General features: G+C 37.7%; 1 protein-coding gene across 6 annotated transcripts in view; it reads left to right on the top strand.

Moving 5' to 3' along the window:
- The window catches only part of Larp4B (La-related protein 4B), a 226,881-nt gene that overhangs the window by 44,829 nt on the left and 160,230 nt on the right, over positions 1–21,822 (top strand). The window contains exon 1 of one of the 6 annotated variants that reach the window (XM_083121998.1): positions 21,432–21,565. The exons of the other annotated variants lie outside the window; for them this stretch is intronic. Within the exon in view, the coding sequence (XP_082978124.1) occupies positions 21,491–21,565 (75 nt within the window). The 5' untranslated portion in view covers positions 21,432–21,490. Of the gene's footprint in view, positions 1–21,431; positions 21,566–21,822 lie in introns of those variants that run through there. 6 annotated transcript variants of the gene reach the window in all.

Raw genomic sequence — 21,822 nt, 5'->3', positions numbered from 1 at the left:
TCTTGGCGTTAACATCGAAGAACAAGAAGCTTTTCTCTCCAACTTGAATTGTGTGATTTGCAAGGTGATTTCCTTCAAGAAAAGGGGCCAGAGTTTTTCAAAAACCTTTCAAAGGAACGCTTTCAAAAGGTTCGTAGTTTTGGACAGAGAATGACATCGATGTTCGGCAGTACATACACGTGTGAAAAGGGTTTTTTCTTCAATGAAGTTAATCAAGAACCGCTACAGAAGCCGACTGGCAGATTCTTCACTCCTTCACCTTCTGAGACTTTCAAATACATAAATTGAATTGGACATTCTAACTTTAATAAAAGAAGCAGATCGGACTCAATTTTCACATTGAACACTTACTATGAAGGATTCTTATTTGTATGGTGTGTTTTTCATTTCTTTCAATTCATCCATAAGTATTGGGTTTTTGTGAAATAAATTGTAATTATACAATTTTGATTTGTGATTCCATTGTTTTTATTGCCTCATTTAAGAAATTTAGGTCATGCGAAAGTACTACATTTTCAGTTCAGTACTTACAGTTTTTGTAATTTTTAATCCCCCCCCCCAAACAAAAATGCGGCCCGCCGATCAACTGCTGGATATAATTTTGGCCCTCGGGTCTTTTGAAGTTGGAAACCACTGTTGTAGAAGGCATACCAACGAGTAAGATTATATCACTATCAAGGTGAATTGATTTAAATCAAGTAATTTTTTTAATCAGGTGATTTTTCTTAAATCACTGATTTAAATCACTTTAAAAAATAATTTATAGGATAATGCACATACAGATTTTGTAGATATCAGAATCACTTTTAGTGAAAGTACATTAATCTTGTAATCTTGGGTTCATGAGGCTCTAAGAAAGGAAAAGAAAGTAAACAAAATATATGTACTGATGGGGTGAAGCTCATTCGAAAGGAAATGTAAAAATGTAAACATACTTAAATTTATCTTAATTTAAAATTCAATATAACAAACATTTTGTGTAGAATAATATACACAATACTAATAATGTTAAACCGTAAATAGTGTCATTATCATTAAACAGTAAATAAACATAGCAGCTTATGTTTTGCAAACTATAATCAAAAGAATTGCCAAATTTCAGCTACAAAGACTTTTAAAAAATAATTTTAGTTAAACTTATATAGTACATGCAGAATGTCTTATTTTCACTGGAAGAAAAGTTACTGAAATTACGTATTGTAGTTTCATTAACATACTCAACAAACATTTCCTTAGTACGTTCATATATACAGTACCAGAAACAGAAAAATGTATATTTACATATATTTTTTATTTGCTTTAAATAAACTGTTCAAATATAATACAGGGCCGTTTACCAGAAAAAGCCTTCCTATAAAAAAACATATAGGTTTTCGGCACCATAAAAAAATCGATTTAAATAACAAAATATCATAAAAAATTATATATTTTAAAATAAAAATCATGATTTTTATCCCTCTGATCACTCTTTTTAAAGTTTGGAATGGGCAGGAGGGGAGGGATTATGGTAACATACTCCATTGCCTATTAAAGTTTATATGGACCTCTCTGTAACATATTCAGATTGCTTCCCAAGCCGTTATAGTTTCGTTGGTTGAGAAGAACCTCTTAAGATAGTCTTCAAAGATAGATGTTGGAAACAGAGAAGAAATTGCGTGACAATAATAATATCATGTTTGAAATTTTGTGAATGCATGGTGGTCAAAATCTAAGAAAAATATAATTTGAATTATTTTTTCCATTGTAATATTCCATCACTGTATCTTTATTCTAATCGTTATTTTTCTTTACTTGCAGGTAAGAGAGGTCTTACAGAGTCACTTAAAAGTAACAATAACCATAATAATTTGGTGAGTACTTCAATTCAATATATTTTAAAACATTCCCATCTCTCCTCCTTCTATTCGCACAATCTATCTGTTTTCCTATCTTTTATTCTTTTCCACCATACATATCTCACCTTCTCTTCATATCTATACTTTTTATCCTCATTTATTTATATTTCTTTCCTTCCTTTTATATTTTCCTTCCTACGACTCCCCCCTCTCTCCCTCCCACCCCCCCTCTCTCTCTCTCTCTCTCTATCTCTCTCTCTCACACACACACGCTCGTAATTGATTTCTTCCCTTCCAATAACCACGTTTTAAATTTATTCCTTGCTCTAAGATTTATTTTCCACCACGGTTGCCAAAAACAACAACCGTTTCCAAACAATTAAACCGTATCCAACAACAAAACATGCGCTCGATTTTTTTTTAGAATGACAAATTACCAGATTGTCCTTCGCTTCATCTCGCAGCGAGTCCTCAAGTAGGCCATCACCCACAATGCGAAGCTATAATAAATTGCATACATTTTGGCAATTTGTGTTTGTATTCGTAAATTCGTCTGGGAATTTATTTGGTGAACTTGCACCTTCAAATTCTTTTCTGCGCATTACAAGGAAGGGTTTAAAGACGAGCTTGTCCAGGGGGGATGCTGACCTCCGTGGTTAGCACGTCTGTTGCTACGATTTGTTATTGCAAAATAACACTAATTATAAAACAATGTGTTTATGTTACGATTTTTAAATTTTATTACAACGTAACGCTATTCTCTGTCAAACAAATTGCATTGCCAATAGGCTTACAGGCTCATTGCCCTCGAATGCTATAGGCCAGTGTACCCCCAGGGGTACTGAACGACTTGAAAGGGGTACGCGATCTGCTCGGAAGAGAAATGTCGAGAATACACACACGGCAACATCTTTTGCTGCAGCTGTGTAGAGCAGACTTCATAGTTTCAGACTTCATAACTTTGGCACTCAACAGGAAAATAAGGCTGTTTTTTGTCAGTGACACTCTTCGTTTCACATGTTTTGAAATAAAATACTCGTTCGAAATATCTACACATTTCATTCTTCAATTCAAAACCCAACAAACATTTGTTAAACTGTAAAAACGTCACGAGTACGACTGGTAAAAAGTACCGAAATAGATTAAATTTTGAGACTAATCTCCGCTTGAAAGTTTCATGTGCACAACCAGACATCAAGATACTGTGTCAGGCTATGCAGGAACATCCTTCTCATTAGAAACTCTGAGGGTTTACAATAGAAACTCCAAAATTGTGCTTGTTTACAAACATATCTTTGTTCTTCATTTTATTCAATAACTCTGGGAAAAATATATGAAAATTACAGTTTTTTTGTATGTTTCTTAGCATAAATGTTTCAAATTTTAATTTTTGTAACTAAGCATAAAGATTGTAAACATAGGAACACCTAATAAAATAATAAGCGAGGGTTTTAATGTTTATTTGCTTACCATTTTTCCACACACAACCCGAATTCGATTTTGCTCTTTTGCAGATTGCAACGTCTCCAACATATCAAAAACTCCTCACCAATGAGACAGCAAAAAAAAAAAAAAAAAATCCCCAAAACACCCAATTTAAAAAGTTTGAGAACCGCTGCTATAGGCACCTTGGAATTTTGGAGACGAAATTTGGCCCCAAAAAGAGTGCGCATTAGAAAAGCTCGGGGTGCTATCCCCCAGTTAATAAAATTGTCACAAAATACCCCCCACTAGAATAGTTTTCATAGTCATCCCCTACCCACTGCATTTTCTCCATGTTGATCCACACAGGCATCCTCCACCTTTCCCCAAACTGGCCACATCACTTCTCCCCAAGCTTGCATCTCGACTTCGAACACTGGGGAGGGGCAGAATGAGATTTCATATATTTCCCTTTAGTTATAAAAACTCATATACAACCTTTTATTATTATTATTTTACAAATACATAAAATTTAAATTGAATTGAAAATACCTTTTAAATAGAAACCGGATTTAACTTACTTCCTTTCCATAAACATCTGATGAACAGTTCTTTGGCTTTTTGCACTTTTTCACGATGCACAGATATCAGTGACCACTTTATTTGCCGTATTTCATGTCGTTTCATTTTTTTCATGTTATTCCACCTTTAGAATTACATGAAGTTTTCCCTGATATCTCAGGCAGGGAAGGGGGCAAGTATCCCCTTTCTCCCTCTGCACGCGCCATTGCATATTATAGTCAAGTAAATACGGTATGTCATAGTGTGATTATCGTGTTTTAACTATCGTATGTCAAACATACAACGTTTCCATTAACTAAGTCCAATGTCGTACCTGCTGGCAAATTCCATTCATTGACGTAAACAACATAATGCGTGCTTCGTAGAAACAAGGGAGACCCCCTGAATAGGAATGCCAGCGTTATTAAAGGAACAGCGTTCCAAGTCAACCGCGAGAGTCATCGCTTATCAATAACGAAGCAGCGGCTATCATATCGCGTTCGAAAGACAATGGGGCAGCTCGGAGGATGCATTCCGATGTCCTTGTTATGTAAAAACAAACAAAAGACGATCGCGACTCGAGGTGAGACGATCGTTTGCTTTCCCTCCCTCTCTGTTATTGGCTTCTTCTGCTGATGTGTCGTTATTCTTAATTAGTTTACAACCCACGCTTCCATGTACTGACTTTTGTGAGTTCTGACCATGGTCTGTCTCGGTATCCGAGGGAAAATATCGCTTTCGCCCAGTGTTGTAGCCCCAACATTTCCACAGGGTACGCTAAGTTTTGTGTCCATTAAATATATGGATGAACTTGGTTAACTTCTACGAAGAATGATCGGGAAAGATAATACAAAGCCGGTAAATTCCAGTAGGTATTTATTAGACGAACACACTACTAGTGCCATTGCTGTGCCTATGAACATCTCTTTGCTCCTTTGAAGAAGCATCTCAGAGGACTCAGGTTTCACGCGGATCATGTTGTGCAGCACGAAGTAAGGGCTTGGCTCCGACAACAGGACCTAGAGTTCAATGAGGCAGGCATCATGAACCTCGTGAAGCGTTGGGATAAATGCCTCAATCGGGGAGGAGGCTATGTTGAGTAGTAGTACGTGAAGTATCCTTTCACGTAAGTCTGTTCGTATTTGTCTAATAAATACGTACTGGAATTTACCGGCTTTGTATTATTTTTCCGGTTATCCCTCGTATAAGAGTTTCTTGAGTTCTTGTTTTAAGACCATTTGCACAGAGAGGCTAATCGGTAGTGGACCTACAGTTTAAAGTTGGATCCGAATCACTATGTGCCTCCACTGGGTATCGAACCCATGGATTACAAGGCGATGACATTACCACTGCGCCATCGGGAAGGCACTTAACTTCTACAAGGAAAATGTCATTGGTGGTAGAACACTGTTCATGATGATATACTCATAATTGTCATAAAAGAGATATTACAATAGAGGAGATGTTTTAAAGTAGGTAGCCAGGTACAACCAAGAATCTATTCATTTCAGGGTAAAACTATGATTTTGGATGCGGACATATGGCCAGTACTTGGGGATATGTTTCCTGCGCCTGCTGACAAAATTCTGTGCTTGTTCGTAACCAACATTAGAAGCTACTAAAATATCTTTTCCATGAAAATAACCATTCCCAAACCCATCAAATGCTGCACATGAACCCTATTGAGCGTAAACCAAAGGTTAGAATTGTGCAACTCAGGAAACAGTGAGTTTTAACCCTACGGTACTTTCTAATCTCCTAGCATTCTGGCAAAATGCCATTTACTTCTAATTTCTATAATTTTCTCTATGAACAGCCGATCAAATATATTTTTTAATGACAATGGATGAGGCTTCATAAGGCCCGCCGCGCCCACATCCCACGCGACGCTACGCGACGAGTCTGGGGGAACGTTTAACATGGGGCTCTTATGGGCCTCCTCACACCGGACGAAACATTTGACTCGAGTCACGGTGCGACGGTTTGCGACAAAAAAGGGAAGATCTTGGGAATTTGGTCGCGCTCTGCGCATGTGTGAATCCTTTCTTTTCATTCCACCACCTGCATGTGACTCATCACTGTATCGTTTGACAGCACATATTATATGAAGGTTTGACGGTGCGATCAAGATTAAAAATGGAGAAGCTAATTGTTCTTGTGCAAGCGAGGCCTCCGTTGTGCAGTGGAATGGATCATGGGCGTCCGTAAGGGGGGGGGGGAGCAAGAGGGGGCCACGACCGTCCCCTGGAAAATGAATGTGTATTAAAAATTATATAATTCACACATAATTTCATTTCAATCAAAGTAATTTATGTTAATTATTATAAAATCGTTGAAGAAACATGATAATTTCAGACTGAAACAGTGTTTTTTGAGGGGGCAGCACTATTTTGGAGGAAAATATGTGTCCTTTGCCCCCCTGGAAAAAATTACCTTGCTTGCCCCTCCCTGGAAAGAATCCTGCGGACGTCCATGAGTGGGATCCATAAGTATTACCGTGCAAATTGTCCATCACCATGTTGGTGCACTTTATTTGACAAAATAAGAGCTTCATGAATTAAAAGAAAACTCAAAACAAGCTGTTGACAACTTCTGCACCAGTGTACATAAAACCCCATTGCTTAAAAACACATAGGATATGAGAGAAGAATTAATGAAAATAGTCATGGACGATTTGCACGGTAATACTCATGAATACCACTGTACGATTATTCCTCAACTGGTTATCTTAATGAGAGAATTGATGCGCTGTGGAATGAAGTAACAAAATTACATATCCTGAGAAAAGGAGGTCTATTGGAAATTATCTTGTATCTGGACAGAGGTACAAAATGTATCGCAAATTGTACAGGAAAACAATCTTCAGACCAGTTTGATATTTATTGCTCCAATAACTACGTGTTTGCAGTTCGCGAATTCAACTTTTTCCTTTCTTGGAGGAGGCCAATCTATTGCTGGATTCATGTAAACAGGAAATGTAAGGAAATCTATTCTCTTTTGTGAGAAGATAAATGAAGATTACAATGAGAAAGAACTAGAAATGCAATATTAAACAAAGCTACGCAATAGATTACTCATTTCCTCACGCAAAACATGTGTTTCCAAAGCGTCAATGGATTTTGTAAAGTTTCATGTTTTCACGTATATTTTAGTGATTTTTTTGTTATGAAACTTTTTGCGTAAAGAAAATATCAAATATCAAGATTAAATTATCATAATTACATATAAAGAGTCAGAAAAGGTAGGGGGATAAAAACATCCCTGGTAGTAATGAAATTTTACTTTCGTTGCCAAGAATAATTGGCTCGTATGGGGGTATCCCTGATCCCTCCCTTTCCCCGTTCCCTCGTACACCTTCCCAACACATCATTCTTGTTAACAGTTTGTAAAATTAAGTAGTCGTGGACACTGCCTTGTCGTTCTTGCATGAAGAACACAAGACTCGTCGTGTCGGATCCGGTGTGCGCCTGACGTAAGCCAGCAATCACCTACGCAGTTTTCATGCAATAAGTAATGAAACTTAGAGTTACGCGACTTTTGAAACACCCTGTAGCAATGGGACAAAACAGTCGTGATTAACCCGTAGAAAAGAGACGTAAATAACGAAAGTATTAATAGAATAGAAACTCTCTCTTCAATGTACTCTGTTAATAATAATAATTTTGAAAAGTTACTTACATGAATTTTCCTGACATCAATATCGTTGTCTATCAATAATGGAATGTTCATTAGTCACTTGTCATTAGTTATGGAAGTTATAATTTTATGAACTTGACAAAGGTAAATTACCTCCACGTTGCGGAATATTGCACTGTCGCCATGCGTGTTTATGTATTTTGTGTTTTGTCATTTTGTTTTTCGCTGATATCTCCATCAGGCGAACAATACGGACATTTTCCTCTTTGAAACGGTCGGTAATTCTTGCACAAAGGGACCAGCAGTTCTTCCATGCAAGGTGGCAACAATGCTCTTGTTATCCTGATAGGAGAGTTGGCCATTGTGTTGTGTCGGATAGCCCCTGTGATGGTGGGCAATTAAAACGGCCCCGTTTGAGGTAATTGCTGCAAAACGGTCCCAGGTTGGAATCCCGGTGGGTGCATGTAATGGTTCAAGGGTCTCCCAGATGGCGTAGTGCAATCAAGGAGATCCGGGTTGGATCGTGGTGGTTCGGATCCCACTTAAAACTGTAGGTCCAGTCCCGATTAGCCTTTCTGTGAATAAAGTGGGATTAAACTGAAACAAAACACACAGTTCCAACCTTCGATTCCCGGTGGTCTTTCTGAATGTCTCTTCATCATTTTCATCTAGTGATCACTCACCCTCATCGTCTCAATTAGCCAAGAGTGGCAGAAAAGCGGCGTATAAAAGCAAAAGAAAAAAACACTACTCATCTTTAGACTGTGGTTCCAGTTCCGTATAATCCATCTCCGCGTAAATAGACTTGAAATAAAGCACCCATGTCAGTGACCAGCCAGAGGTCCTAGGTTTGAACCGTAGAGCATTGATGTATCAATGTGTATCGACCAATTCATCATTCATCTTCATTGTCGCGATTAACCCAGGAAGTAGAAAAGCGGCATAAAATAATCTACATAGACAGAATGAAAGAAGAAACAAAAATAAAGAAATTAAGAAAAATGTTCTAGTACTACTAATACTACTAAGTAGAAAACAAATGTGTTGGATCTGGGTAACTGTAATCATGGATGTCCGCAGGATATTTTCTAGGGAGGGGCAAGGAAGGTATTTTTTTCCGAGGGGGGGGCAAACAAGGCACATTTTCCCCAATAATAGTGTTGTTTTCTCTAAACAACATTGCTTAAATTTGAATTTATCATAGGCCTATTCATGCAATAATTCACACATATTATCGTGACTGAAATGAAATTATATGTATGAAATATATAATTTTAGGTTGATTTTCATTTTCCAGGGAGGAGCCACGGTCCCCCCTTCCCCCCTTCGGGACGCCCATGGCTGTAATACTACCACATTACTACTACTACAATTCTACATACTACCAGTGGCGTAGCGTTATAGTACGCCCGTACGCCCGGCGTTCCCAGATTTAAAATTTCAAAAATGCGTAAATGCTGTAAATATAAAGTAAATCTTGACTAATTCATATATGTCTGACCTTCATGGCATTATAATAGCTATTTCTCGCGATCCGCTTGCAACGCTCCACTAACAACACTCGTTCTAGCATTTTTTTTCAATGCCTTTCCTGGCCGGACACCGAGCAGGTTCGGCGTACAGAACCCTATATTCCTTGCTGCCTTTCTGGAGGGAAAGCTTGGATCTCTAAAGCACGCGCCCAAATGCTCTCTCTTACGCCAGCGTATGGAGCAGAGGGCTACGTGATTGGTTCACGTGACCCTTCCTGCCTTCTGAAGCAGAAGACAGCGGTAGAATTCCTACCCGGTTCTTCGCGCTCGTGCCACTCGTGCTATGTGTTGCTACAATACGCAATATTGACTGACGTAACTTTACCAAACTGAAATATAGCACTTCTTAATGGCCACTGCATTGTATAATATATCGCACGAACAGCAATGTTCATTAAAAACTAGAAGATCAACACAGTTTTTGTCAAATAAGTTGCTGAAGTCCTCGTGGTAGAAGTTCAGTCTGTGGCTGCTCTACCACTTAATAAAAAAAATAATAGTTTTGCGGGTTATTATTTTTTCGTTATTATGTAACTGCTTAATATTGTGTCAATGGAAATGTTTAGCATTCATTTGAAAACTCTTAACATCGAATGGTCTCTGGACAAAATTATTTTAAAATGTTTATCAACATTCTCAAGCCGTAATAAACAGTGGTCTGAATTACTAATCGGCACTGTTACGTTAGTAGAGTGTACGATAGTTGGATCATCCGCCCACCACCGTGTCAGAGTGTTTTGCACAGCGCGCCAAGACGACAGAGGCCCCTGATTCGAACCCCGGGGTGAGCACGGGTGTTCTTTGTGAGTGTCCCTTCATCAATATCATCATCACTCATATTCATATTCGCGATTAACCAAAAGTGGTAGAAAAGCGAAGTAAAATAAACCAAATCAATCATTAGTTGGATCATTCACAACAATGACGTCTACTGTTGTCCAGAGGCTTGTGATTCAGGTAGGTTTTATAATGATTTGTGTCATGCCGAAAGGTATAAAACACCAGAGTTCAAAACATTTGTTGCATGGTGAGGCATCTAACTTTCTAGCTAAAAACTGCATGGATGATGATGCTTATTGCAAACCCAGCTGACTTCAGGCAAATAAACAACACCTGTGGCGACTAATTCCATAAGTAAATTATTAACCAAAAAAGGGCCGACCTTTCCTTCGGACTTGGCGTTCCCACCCGAAATGCCCATGCTACGCCACTGCATACTACTACTACAAAAATGGTTACACTGCAATAATTATGGTGATGGTAATTAAAGAAAATGGCAACCAGATTGCTCCATACGCCAACACTTCTAAGAGTTGTGAGTAAACGCAAATATAACATAGTATCATAAACATAGGTACATAGTTTAAAGATTTATGTAGACTTTTGAAAACATGAAAATCATATGGGTTAATGTACTAAATAATTAAACGTGGCGAGAGGATCTAATTTCATTTTATCATGTCCTGTATTAAATTTTGTTTGGTCTAACTTAAAAGTGACTGGCACTAGTTTTCCTGCTTACACAATGTTACCAGATCACTACAACCAAAAGAAGGTACAATGTCCCAGACATGATCATTCGCAGTTAATAACATATTTTACTAGGATATGTGTTTAGCAAATAATGTAAAATTGGCACATATTCAGTTCAAAAATAACGATTGTTAAAATTAAAGTACAAAATTGCCGAACTTATAATCAATACACTAGTTGAGTGATACGCGTAAGTATTGCAAAGCAAATTATCCATTTCCGTATTATTCTATTTGTTTTGCGCAATGAGAGTTTCAAGAATTGAAACAAAACTCCAAACAAGCTGATGATAAGTTATCATTGATAACTCTGCATCCCTTATGCGCCTTGTACACGATCAAATAAATGAAAAAATAAATATGCTGACCTAGGCAGTAATTTATTTTATTTAAAACATAAACTAAACGTAACGTTTCAACCTTCTACTAGCAAGGTCTTCTTCAGACTCTGTATCAAGTACAAAAGTCTATTTATTTTTTCATAATCATGGAAACAAGGCTTAATGGTTTATGATCAAATAAATCACGAACAAGTACTTGAATTGAACGCTTAAAAGGAAATGACGTCATAGACAATGCCATTTTTCTCATTGGATCCAAGGTTCGGTCAAATAATTTATATTTAGGAATGGTTCTAATTAAAGCGATCCAAGCCTGACTGTCGACCAATCAGAACACATGCTATTGAAATCGATTATCGGAAAGCGACCTCTATAGGTCATGAATGCAGGTGTAATGGCGGCCGCGTGAGATGTAAACCATGTATCACTTCACATTTTTAAAAGATGATAACTATTCAAGCGAGGGGAATAACGTTTCGTATTAAATTGTTTTAGGTACAAAAGAATGGCGCTGATTAAATACATACTTTATATCGTTTACTGTACACACCATGCATTCACCATAGATGGTGTAACTCGATGTGTATTGTACATAGTAATCGCAAAAGCTGACCGAAATGTTCCATTAAATGCTTGCGTGTAAAGTACGTACTATCTCCTATAAGATTTTTGAAGCAATTACTTAGCATTTATGTTAAAGGAAATGATTCAGACTCGAGAAAATACATCAACGTCACATATTTTTTCGAGTTTCTAATATGTCCTATCCCTTCCTTTGGAAATAAAATTATCTCTGTTACGGCTAATCGCTAGTCTGTTTATTTCTTTCCATGCCGTACACACTGCCACCTGTTGGTCAAATGCGAACTTGTCCAATTTTTCTGTGATCGTGTACATGAGCAATGTCAGACCATTCAAGATTTCCAATAGGAACGCAGTTCAACGACTTTCAATTGCGCTCAATTCAACCACTTGTTAATGAATAATTTGATCGTGTAGTACTGTACACGGCGCTTTAAAAACACGTACGATGCAAGAGTAAAATTGTTGAAAATAATAATGGACAATTTGAAGAACAATAGGATGCATGTCACTGTACAAAACTCGCTCATCTTGTGTCGGAAATAAATGAAACCTGTAATCGTAGGATTGTGATCGCATAGACTAAGTATCAGACGCTGAACACCTGTGTCTTTAAGCATCCGAGAAACTTTTTCATGAGCTTCCGAAACGAAACAGAAATCTCATATCGGATCGTTCATTTTATCGATTACATAAGAGTGGAAATTTAATGTTTCTAATCATCGCCTGCACTAAAGTGTGCGATTTTATATAATTTTGGTATACGCTGAACTACAAAATGATATCTGTTCTTGTTATCATGTCAGTATGATTGACAATACAAGGTGTGGCAATTTAATTCCCGGAATGGCCATATAAAAACAGAATTTGCTTACTTGTGCACTAGATGCTGCCGTTGCCTTGTCAGAGTGCCACATGGCAAGTACGTTGTTTGTGGCACTTAAAGAAACATTACTTTTACTTTTGTTATTACATTATAATATAAATATTGTAACAAATTGTATAACTGTTTTAAAAACGCTTCCAGGTCACCTTCAAATAAATGTTTGTGCACTACAGAACTTCAAATATTGACTTAAAGTACTGGAGGTCCATAACAATGGAAAACATTTAAAGAGGGCGTGCGGTAAATGAAACATTAAAGACCACTGATATAGAGTATCGAGTGTCCACCTACACACAAGCCATGGACATCGGGATGGGGAGAGGGGTCTAACGGGGCCGTCGACTCCCCTTGGAAATTGGCATAGTTCATTTCACGTTACAAAAAAAAGCAGAAAGCTTGTACTTGTATTGTCAATAACAGAAATGAAGTTAATTCAATTAGTATTCGAACAGAATACCCAAAATAGAAAATAGAAAGAAAATTACTGTAGGATACAGAAATCAGCTTGCACAGTTTCCAAAATTCCAAAAATTATAACTTTGCGCGATAGGTTACATCATAAACTTTACGAGTAAAATTTTCCTTTAACGTTTATAAACCTTTCTTGAACTAGCGATGTAAAAATAAATAACAAAAATGGAATAACTATTCATGTCAATACACTAACTCTAGGAATGTAAAATAATAACAGATGTTCACTCATCTGCTGGATCTAGTAGAATCGTTTCCCCCTCTTATGTAATTATACTAATACTAATAATAATGATAACTATTTGGAAACAATGTTTTATTTTTATTAGTTTGTAATAGTCATTATAACAATTCTAATACAGATAAAAATATTATTGTTATTATTTTTACTAATTATGTTTTATCAATGGCCTGACTCCCCTACAAAAATTTCCGGCGATGCCCATGCACCAAGCATAGGATTCTTGATACCACTTTTACTGCGTGTAAATCTACATGTGTGTAAAGTGGCTACTTCCTGGCAGGAAGTTATTTTTCTTTTCGCGCACAGTAAGTTCTAACATGCACGATTATGGTAGGAATGGTAGCAAAGCCGTATATTGCTTTCGGATTTCCTCTTTGTTACATCGTGGCTTTGTCTGTACTGTAATGGGTCGTTACATGCTTTATTGCTTAATACCGAGTCACAGACGCACAATGCCGACGACCTATCGCACTGTACATCTGCAAGCGAGCCACATTCACGCTGAATGCTAATTGAAACAGTGCTATTTTAAAAGGGTCCGTCTATTCAGATTATGCTTTTGGGAGAGCGACCAATTATGTTGACGATATCGGCAGGAGAGAATTCTTGGCTGTGTCGGGGTCTCGTTTCGAATTGTAAAAAATAGCCGACCTCTGTGGAGAAGTGGTTAGCACAGCGCGCCAGGAGGCCAAGGTTGGAATCCCGATCTGGGCATAAGGGTTCTTTGTGAGTGTCCCTTCTTCAATAATATCATACAATCTCTAATCCCAGGGTCCTCCCCGATGGCGCAGCACTCGGAGAACTATATGCATCGTATCGATTGATGCACCAGAATGCATCGATCGATGCACTAAAGTGTCTTTTATGACATCTTCAAAGAATCAGATTCACATGCATTTGGGTGCATTTTTGTATATCGTGAAAGAAACACCAAAGTGCATCATTTGATTCAAGTGAGGATTCCTTTCAGTCGACATTCACTTCAATGAATCAGTTCATGCGTTTTGATGTAAATTGATGCGTTTTGTTGCACCTTCCTGCATCTTTTTTGATGATGCACTTAAAAGTTTGGTCTGAGCTACATAAACTCTGTAGCTCAGACCAAACGTTTAAGTGCATCATCAAAAAAGATGCAGGAAGGTGCATCAAGGAACATCAACTGATGCATTGAAGTGCATCTCGATTGGAAGGAATCCTCACTTGAATCAAATTATGCACTTTGGTGTTTCTTTCGCGGCATACAAAAAATGCACCCAAATGCATCAAATGTGAATCTGATTCTTTGAAGATGTCATAAAAGACACTTTAGTGCATCAATCGCTGCCTTTAGTTTTCTGTGTGAGTGGTAGCGTCGTTGCCTTGTAATCAAGGGGTCCCAGGGTTCGATACCCGGTGGAGGCACATAGCGGTTCGGATCCCGCTTTAAACTGTAGGTCTACTATCCGTGACAAAAATATTGAGCCCTCTGGTTACGTGCTTGTAAAATTGTACTCCAGGAGAGGAGTCAAATATACATCATTGGAAAGTCAGAAGTGTCTACTTTTAGAAAAAAGCAAGACAAAGTGATTTGAACTCTGTCTGTTCTCTATTCAGTCGATAGCAACAGTTTCCATAGCTTTTTTTCTTTTTGCTCACATTGTTTCCTTAAATTTTTAATTGTCTATCTACATTATATTTCTCACAGATCACACACAGATGAATGAACTCCTGGTTTTGAAAAGGTGCCTCAAACAAGGATGACATCTACATAAGAAGAAGATTTAGTCCAATATACAATTACGTATACTATATTGTTATACTCAATGCGAAAATATCTACATCGTGCTTGTTTTAACTAACTGTTTAGGGGTATAATAACAAACAATTCTTTAGAGCTTTCCGTGCTCGTTGTTGTCCATGGAAACGGACGTTGCTAGGGAACTCAAAGAAAGTTTATTTGCACCCCGAAAACTAAGGGAATTATGCTAGACTTTTCGAATTTGAAAACCTGAGCATCAGAATTTATTACAGAGGAGAGGTAGGAATTTGATGGGAATGACGGAAGACAATTATTTTTCAATTGCGTTTACAAATGTGAAAATGACAAAAGACGTAAATATTGCTTTTCTTCAATTTAATGTCGCTATTGATATCGTTTATACAAGAAATCTAACTAACTATCTTGAAACGGTTATTGCTTACTCACTTTATTATTAAGAAAATAGACAATTTTGAATATTTTGTATATTTGTACGTACCATCTTAGAGCCCGTACAGACACAAAGTTACGTTCAAAACTTTTCAAATAAGTGAACCACGTCGGCGAGCGCACGAAATGACGGAAAACAATTATTTTCAAATTACTTTTAAAAATGTGAAAATGACAAAAGACTTAAATACTGCTCTTCCAATATAGTGTCGCTATTAAATTCGTTTATATGAAATATCTAACTATTTTGAAATGGACAATATTTACCCAGTTTATTATTATGAAAATAGACAATAATGTGTTGAATATTTGTACAATATTAGAGTACACACTTAAAGTTATTTTCTAAACTTTTCAAATTAGCAAACTTATACAGTTGTTTCCCTTCATCCAATACAACATGCAGATATTTTCAAAGTCATTAAGATCATTGAGGAACCCTATCTATAACGTGATTGCGTCCACAACGTGGCCGAAAGTCACGCATGCGAGCGTAAGACGTGGCCAAAGTCCAAATCGAAAGTACGCCAGTCCAAATAATGAGCATGAAATAAAAATCATATTTCCATACATATCTTTTCACATTGTACCAATTGAAAACAACACAGAATTGTTTTTCCTGGCAACCGGCTCGCGCGTTTTCCGTCTCGTTGCTAGGAGCAAGTGCGCATTGTTGCCACAGGGACACGGAAAGTGAACCGAAAGTTTTGGTTGCTAAGCGAATTGTTGCGCCCAGGGAAGCATTGCTGAGATGCTGTAATTGACTAATGCATATTTTCTTTTATCACTGTTCTTGTCATGAATTATTGCCTGAACTTGCACACATCCATCACAACCCTTTCGTGCACTTTTCCTTCCACGTTTTCCTTTGTTATGAAGTTGTTGTACATCGCAGGCACGTTACTTTTTACACAGAAGGGACTGCGAAATCAGAAGTCACGGGTTCGAATATTTGGTAAGATCTTTCGTCGACTTCATTAAATCGTGTTCATCGTTGCATTTATTCTGTTTAAATGAGCGACATAACCGATACGGAAAAAATGACGTTCGTATAAAGATTGGATAAAAGCTAGAAAATGTAACAAAAGTACAGTATACAAAGAAAATGTATTTCATTCATAATGTAACAAATTGTTCATTTATTATATTACACTGCAACATTGGATCGGACCAACGGAACGCACTTCCAATATTTCCGTCGGCCGTGTAACGAGGCGGCAACACTGTGCAAGGCACCTGAAGCCCGTGGAGTCTGAGATTGGCCACATCTCCCCATACGTCATCCGCGCGTTTACCATATTAGGAGTAGTCAATAATGATTTATATCTGTGGTCATACTTGAGATATACTCCTTACACTTCTGGATTTGGATCAACTATGTCATATAAACGGCTATTTACAATTTCATGGAATTTGAATTATGCATTTTAAGATTACACGTTTCCCTAAAATTTCAATTTTTGAAGTATCTAGTGAAGATCTTCATTTGACTTTTTCCACAGAGGTGCAAAACTAATCAGTCTTCAAGTACCAAAAATCTCAATATTATATCAATTGTGGATTATGAAGTGTATGATGTTAAGTTTCCCGTTCTTGCAAACTGGAAGAAAAACTACATTTTTTAGTGAATTTTTCCTTATACTCGTAATAAGATAATTATTTAAAGAATAATTTTCAGATGACGCTTATTAGAAAGTAGATACTTGGAGCTTTCCAATGAGGTATATTTGACTTTTTCCTCTCACGAAGTACAATTCTACAAGCACGTAAACAGAGGGCTCAATATTGTTGTCACGGACAGAAGTCCCGATTAGCCTTACTGTGCATAAAGTGGACTTAAAACACCAACTCAATCTATCACTAATGACGCTTTTCTAAGCAAGTATTATTGGTTTCGTTCAGAGTATCTAGTCCAAGTTTCTTACATAAAAATCCTAAAAATAGCTCTTGTACAGCCTCTAATTTGTTCGGCTGAGTTGTATCTGCACACGCCAAAGCTAATGGGTAGGTTAGTTTTAAGATAATACTTGTAAGAGATACTGGCGGATCCGGAAGTTACATTGGGAGGAGCGAATTCCAGTCGGGTGCCTACTGTGAACAGCAACCAAACGGATTTCCATGTTTTGCAAAAATGGGAATCCAGGGCTGGAATGGGTAGTTATTATTGTTTGTCGATTTCATAATTCCTCTCATTGCCACATCAAAATGAACGATGATATATGAGAAATAAAGTGTCTGCTTTTGAAGTATATTGCACGGTGGCCGGGTCCCAATTTAAACGGTATAGGTCCAGTTCCGATTAGCCTATGATGAGCATAAATTGGGCTTAAATCAAAACTTTCGGCCTCCCCGTGGATCCACGCCTCGTAAGAGATAGAAACGAATAGGTTTTGTGTCTCCTAAAATACTTACGATCATAATAATGGATATGCAGGTAATTCCCTACCCTTGAGCACTGTATTCCAGATATGCATCCAAAATTATTTTCTTTCAGACTCGTAATGAGCTTCTGATTTGTTTATATAGTAACGAAAAACTTTATGATAATAATCAACAGTGAATGGTGTCGTAATATTTTATAGTAAGAACTTTTGTATTATGAAAACCCTAATATTAATTAATAGCAACTTTTACCAATGAGCATTTCATTTCCAACTGTTGTCACCGAAATCTCCCAACCTAAGGAATCTGGATTTTCTTCTGTGTGGCTCCCTGGAGGAGAAGAGAATATTAATGTAACAGGACTGCTTTGAGACCAATATAGCAAGTGTTTTTCAGAAAAATCCGCTGCCATTGTTTCGATGGGTGACTTCGAAACAGGGACCCCACCAAGAAACTTTGATCTGGGTGGTGGGTGGGCAGATAAATTTGGATGTGTAAGTGAGATGGAAGGCAATTCTCACTTCTTTCTCTGATTCCTTTCCTCTCTCTCTCTCTCTCTCTCTCTCTCTCTCTCTCTCTCTCTCTCTCTCTCTCCCTTTCCCCATACCATCAAATTTTCTCTGTATCTATTTGTTCTCCGTTCTAACCTACATATTTCTCTTGCTTCTATATTTTCCTTTTAAGGACGCACATAAATCGAAGTCGAAAAGGAAGGTAAAATATAATTTTACAGGTGCTTCTAATTTCGTAAATACACTCAATACGGTAAATTAAAGAAACACCAATAAACAGAAAAGCTTATGGAATCTTTTTTTTTAAAAAAATATATTACCGACAATATTGAAAAGAAAAAAATAGGATGTCTTCCTGTAAATCATAAATTCTGAATGCATGAAACTTTTGATTGATGACACCCAACGCACCTTACCCTCTGCCCACCTTTCTCGCCCTTCCGATATACGTTACAACTACTGGCGTGCGCAGACAGGGGCTGATGTGGCTACAGCCCCTCCGAAATTTTGAGAAAATCACCTTTTGCAAATAAAAACAGTGAAGAACTCGGCCAAAAAGAGAGTGGTATGTGTAAACTCCACTTAAAATGACCCCTGAATGCCATTTTTGTGAGTGGAAAGTTCTAGATATACGAAATATCTTATTGTGTATAGCGTCCCCTGGAAAGTATGCTGGGTATTATCCACATTTACAATTCCAGCCCCTCCCGAAGAAAATCCTGCGGGGAAAAAATGTAATGGAAGAAATCACATGATAGAATTTCGGTTTAAGTAGTGACTAGATGGAAAGCATTATAATGCTTGGCTGCTGTCGGCCTTCCGCATCCGTAGCGCTGGATGTAAAAGAGTCCGGTCTCACACATTTTTGCTGATGGTTTGATTTGATTTTTGTCATTTATCCTTACTTTTCTACCACATTTGGCTAAATGTGACGATGAGAATAAGTGATGACAGATGAAATTGAAGATCGCCAGGCTGGGATTCGATCCCGGACGGTTAGTGATAGCCAGAACGTATACTTCGTTCTGCTGTAAAACCATCTCCAGTCGAAGTTGAAGTTTTATAACCGAAGGGGCGGCGAAATCCTATATTCATTTGCTTATATAGAGTGACAACATTGCCGTTGTATTACAGGATAAAATAATTTCCTTCGGGTTATTCGTCGCAATATCCAGCATTTATTTCTCCATGTTTTTGTGCTTAAACATTATTCATGTACGTGAAGGAGTCTATGTGCTTGAAAAAGTCTCATTCTTCACCTATGAGGTTTCTAATATAAATTCTACACACTATTGCAAACTTTGCAATATAAATATAGAAGTGCAAATCATAATAATACTTAATTAGTAGGGTTCAAGTATAAACTTGATGTAACTCGCAGGAGCCATCGATTTAATTTGAAATTCAGTATAAGGAACCGACTATTTAGACTAACTCATTGGTGTAAAATGAACTCGAAATGAAGACAAATTGATACTCGAATCTTTTATTAATATTTTTAAAAACGATAGGAAGTAGAGAAGTGGGGGAGGATTCCTTCCCTTATTGAGAACTGAATTATGATGTAGGGGTTGCGAGAGAAAATGTCGAGAGGGGAAAATCCATGGCTTCCACCCCTTCAATTCGAACACTGCTACAAGGTGCAACAGGCGGAAATAATATTTAGCGTCGCTTTTGGCTAATCCCGACATGGATGAGTGATGGATAGATTGAAGTAATGAAGGGCCCCTCGCGAAGAACACATGCCCTAGCCGGAACTCGAACCCGGGAGCTTCTGTGGAAGCCCAAAGGTCACCACTTAGTGCCTCGAGTCAGGCTAGACGCAATAGTGCCACATAATTCGTTCCTAATCCACTGTGCTTTGTAGCTTAGTGATCTAATTTAGCTGACTAAAAGCACCCATAGCGCGCATATACGAAAATTCTACCTCTGCAATTCATAAATAATGTATTTGGGGAGACTATCCAATATACACCTATTAGATATTCATGTCCGTGAATGAGCTATTTCTATGAACGTAAACGTATCTGTGGCGTATTCCAAGTTTCTTTCTTCTCTTTATTTCTCATTTTCTCTTGTCTTCTCTTCATTTCTCCTTTCTTCTCTTTTTATTTATTTATTTGAAAAGTCCTGAATACAGAAAAATCCATTTTACATCAGGATATCAACCGGAAAAGAAATAAACAAAATAATAAGATGGACACATACACACACATATACATATATAACAAGAATAATAACAACTAGGGCAAAAAATAATATTATTTACTCTTCAGCTGCTTTATGCACGCAGTTCTGTAAGTCTGTTTTGATAAATGGAAGCCCGGAGCGTCTCTTAATGAGTTGTAAATGGTTTGTAGCCTGTAGAGAAGTGATCTTTGTTCTAAGGATAGCCTTGAAGATTTAATGTAAAAGAAGTTGTTGCATTTACTGTTGGCACGTGGGATTCTGATATTAAGAAGTGGCAAGAGTTCGCTGGTGAAAAGTTGTCCATTAATGATTCTGAAGAGTAGTGTTAAATCTGACGGCGAAGAGAAAGGTCATGAATTTGTAGAGTGGATAGAATTTCTTGTTTGGAGAAGTTTGCAAGGGTTGAGCATCTGTGTTTGACTTGTCTTATCGTTCTTTCTCCTTTCTTCCCTTTATTTCTCCTTTCTTCTTTTTATCTTGTCTTATCGTTCTTTCTTTCTTCCCGTTATTTCTCCTTTCTTCTCTTGATTTCTCCTTTCTTCTCTTGATTTCTCCTTTCTTCTCTTGATTTCTCCTTTCTTCTCTTTATGTCTCCTTTCTTCCCTTTATTTCTCCTTCTCTTTTTCTCTCCTTTCTTCTCTTTGTTTCTCCTTTCTTCTCTTTTCTCTTGTCTTCTCTTTATTTCTTCTTTCTTCTCTATGTATCTTGTCTTATCTTTCCTTCTCCTTTCTTCTCCATTGTGTACGTGGACGTGAGGTTGACATTTGAGTGTCTTGAGAAAGGGTCACTCCTTACATCCATGTTAAAAGTGCAATCCGAATCACTATGTAATGTGCCTCCACCGGGTATCGAATCCGAGACCTCTTCTTTACCCGAGTATTATTTTCCTTCTTGGATATTCTTGTACATCTCTATAATCAAGGAATTCTGGTTTCCCCACAGAATGTCCCGCGTTCGAGTCCAGCCATTTCAACCCTCGATTTACAAACCCATGCATAAATGAAATTTCTTTCCTACAATCTTTGCTGATAAATACCTAGCAGCTGTCAACACTGATTCACAGCTGTCTGCTCGACTCGTGGCGCCCTCACGACGCAAGCGCTTTGCACGGCGCTGTTTTGCAGGACACGTTGTGATGGACGTATCACGCCGGCGGGGGGAAATTGGCGGTTAAATATGGACACGTTTTTGGACTGGTGCTTCGATGGACCTGTCTATTGTTCGGAGTTTGATATCTTTTATCGACCTGTGGTAAGTGTGCCTTTGCATAGTAATCCTGAAAATTTGTGAGCGATTCTTGCGAGTGTATAACAGGGAAAAGTCGATGGGAAGTGTTTGCTTCACTTCAATTCTGTAAGAGTGAGTATTTTAGTTATTTTGTTGCGTGTGTTCGTATCTTTGCGTGATTTGCGTATAATTATTTACGTATTGAGGCAAGTTTTACTTCATAAGAAGCATTGCCCCAATACGTAGGTGTTACGTTATGGTGCCAGGGCAGACGTAATTCT

This window comes from Lepisma saccharinum, chromosome 5, assembly GCF_977018435.1.
Source record: "Lepisma saccharinum chromosome 5, izLepSacc3.1, whole genome shotgun sequence".
Lineage (NCBI taxonomy): Eukaryota > Metazoa > Arthropoda > Insecta > Zygentoma > Lepismatidae > Lepisma > Lepisma saccharinum.
This window is presented reverse-complemented; position numbering and strand designations above follow the sequence as displayed.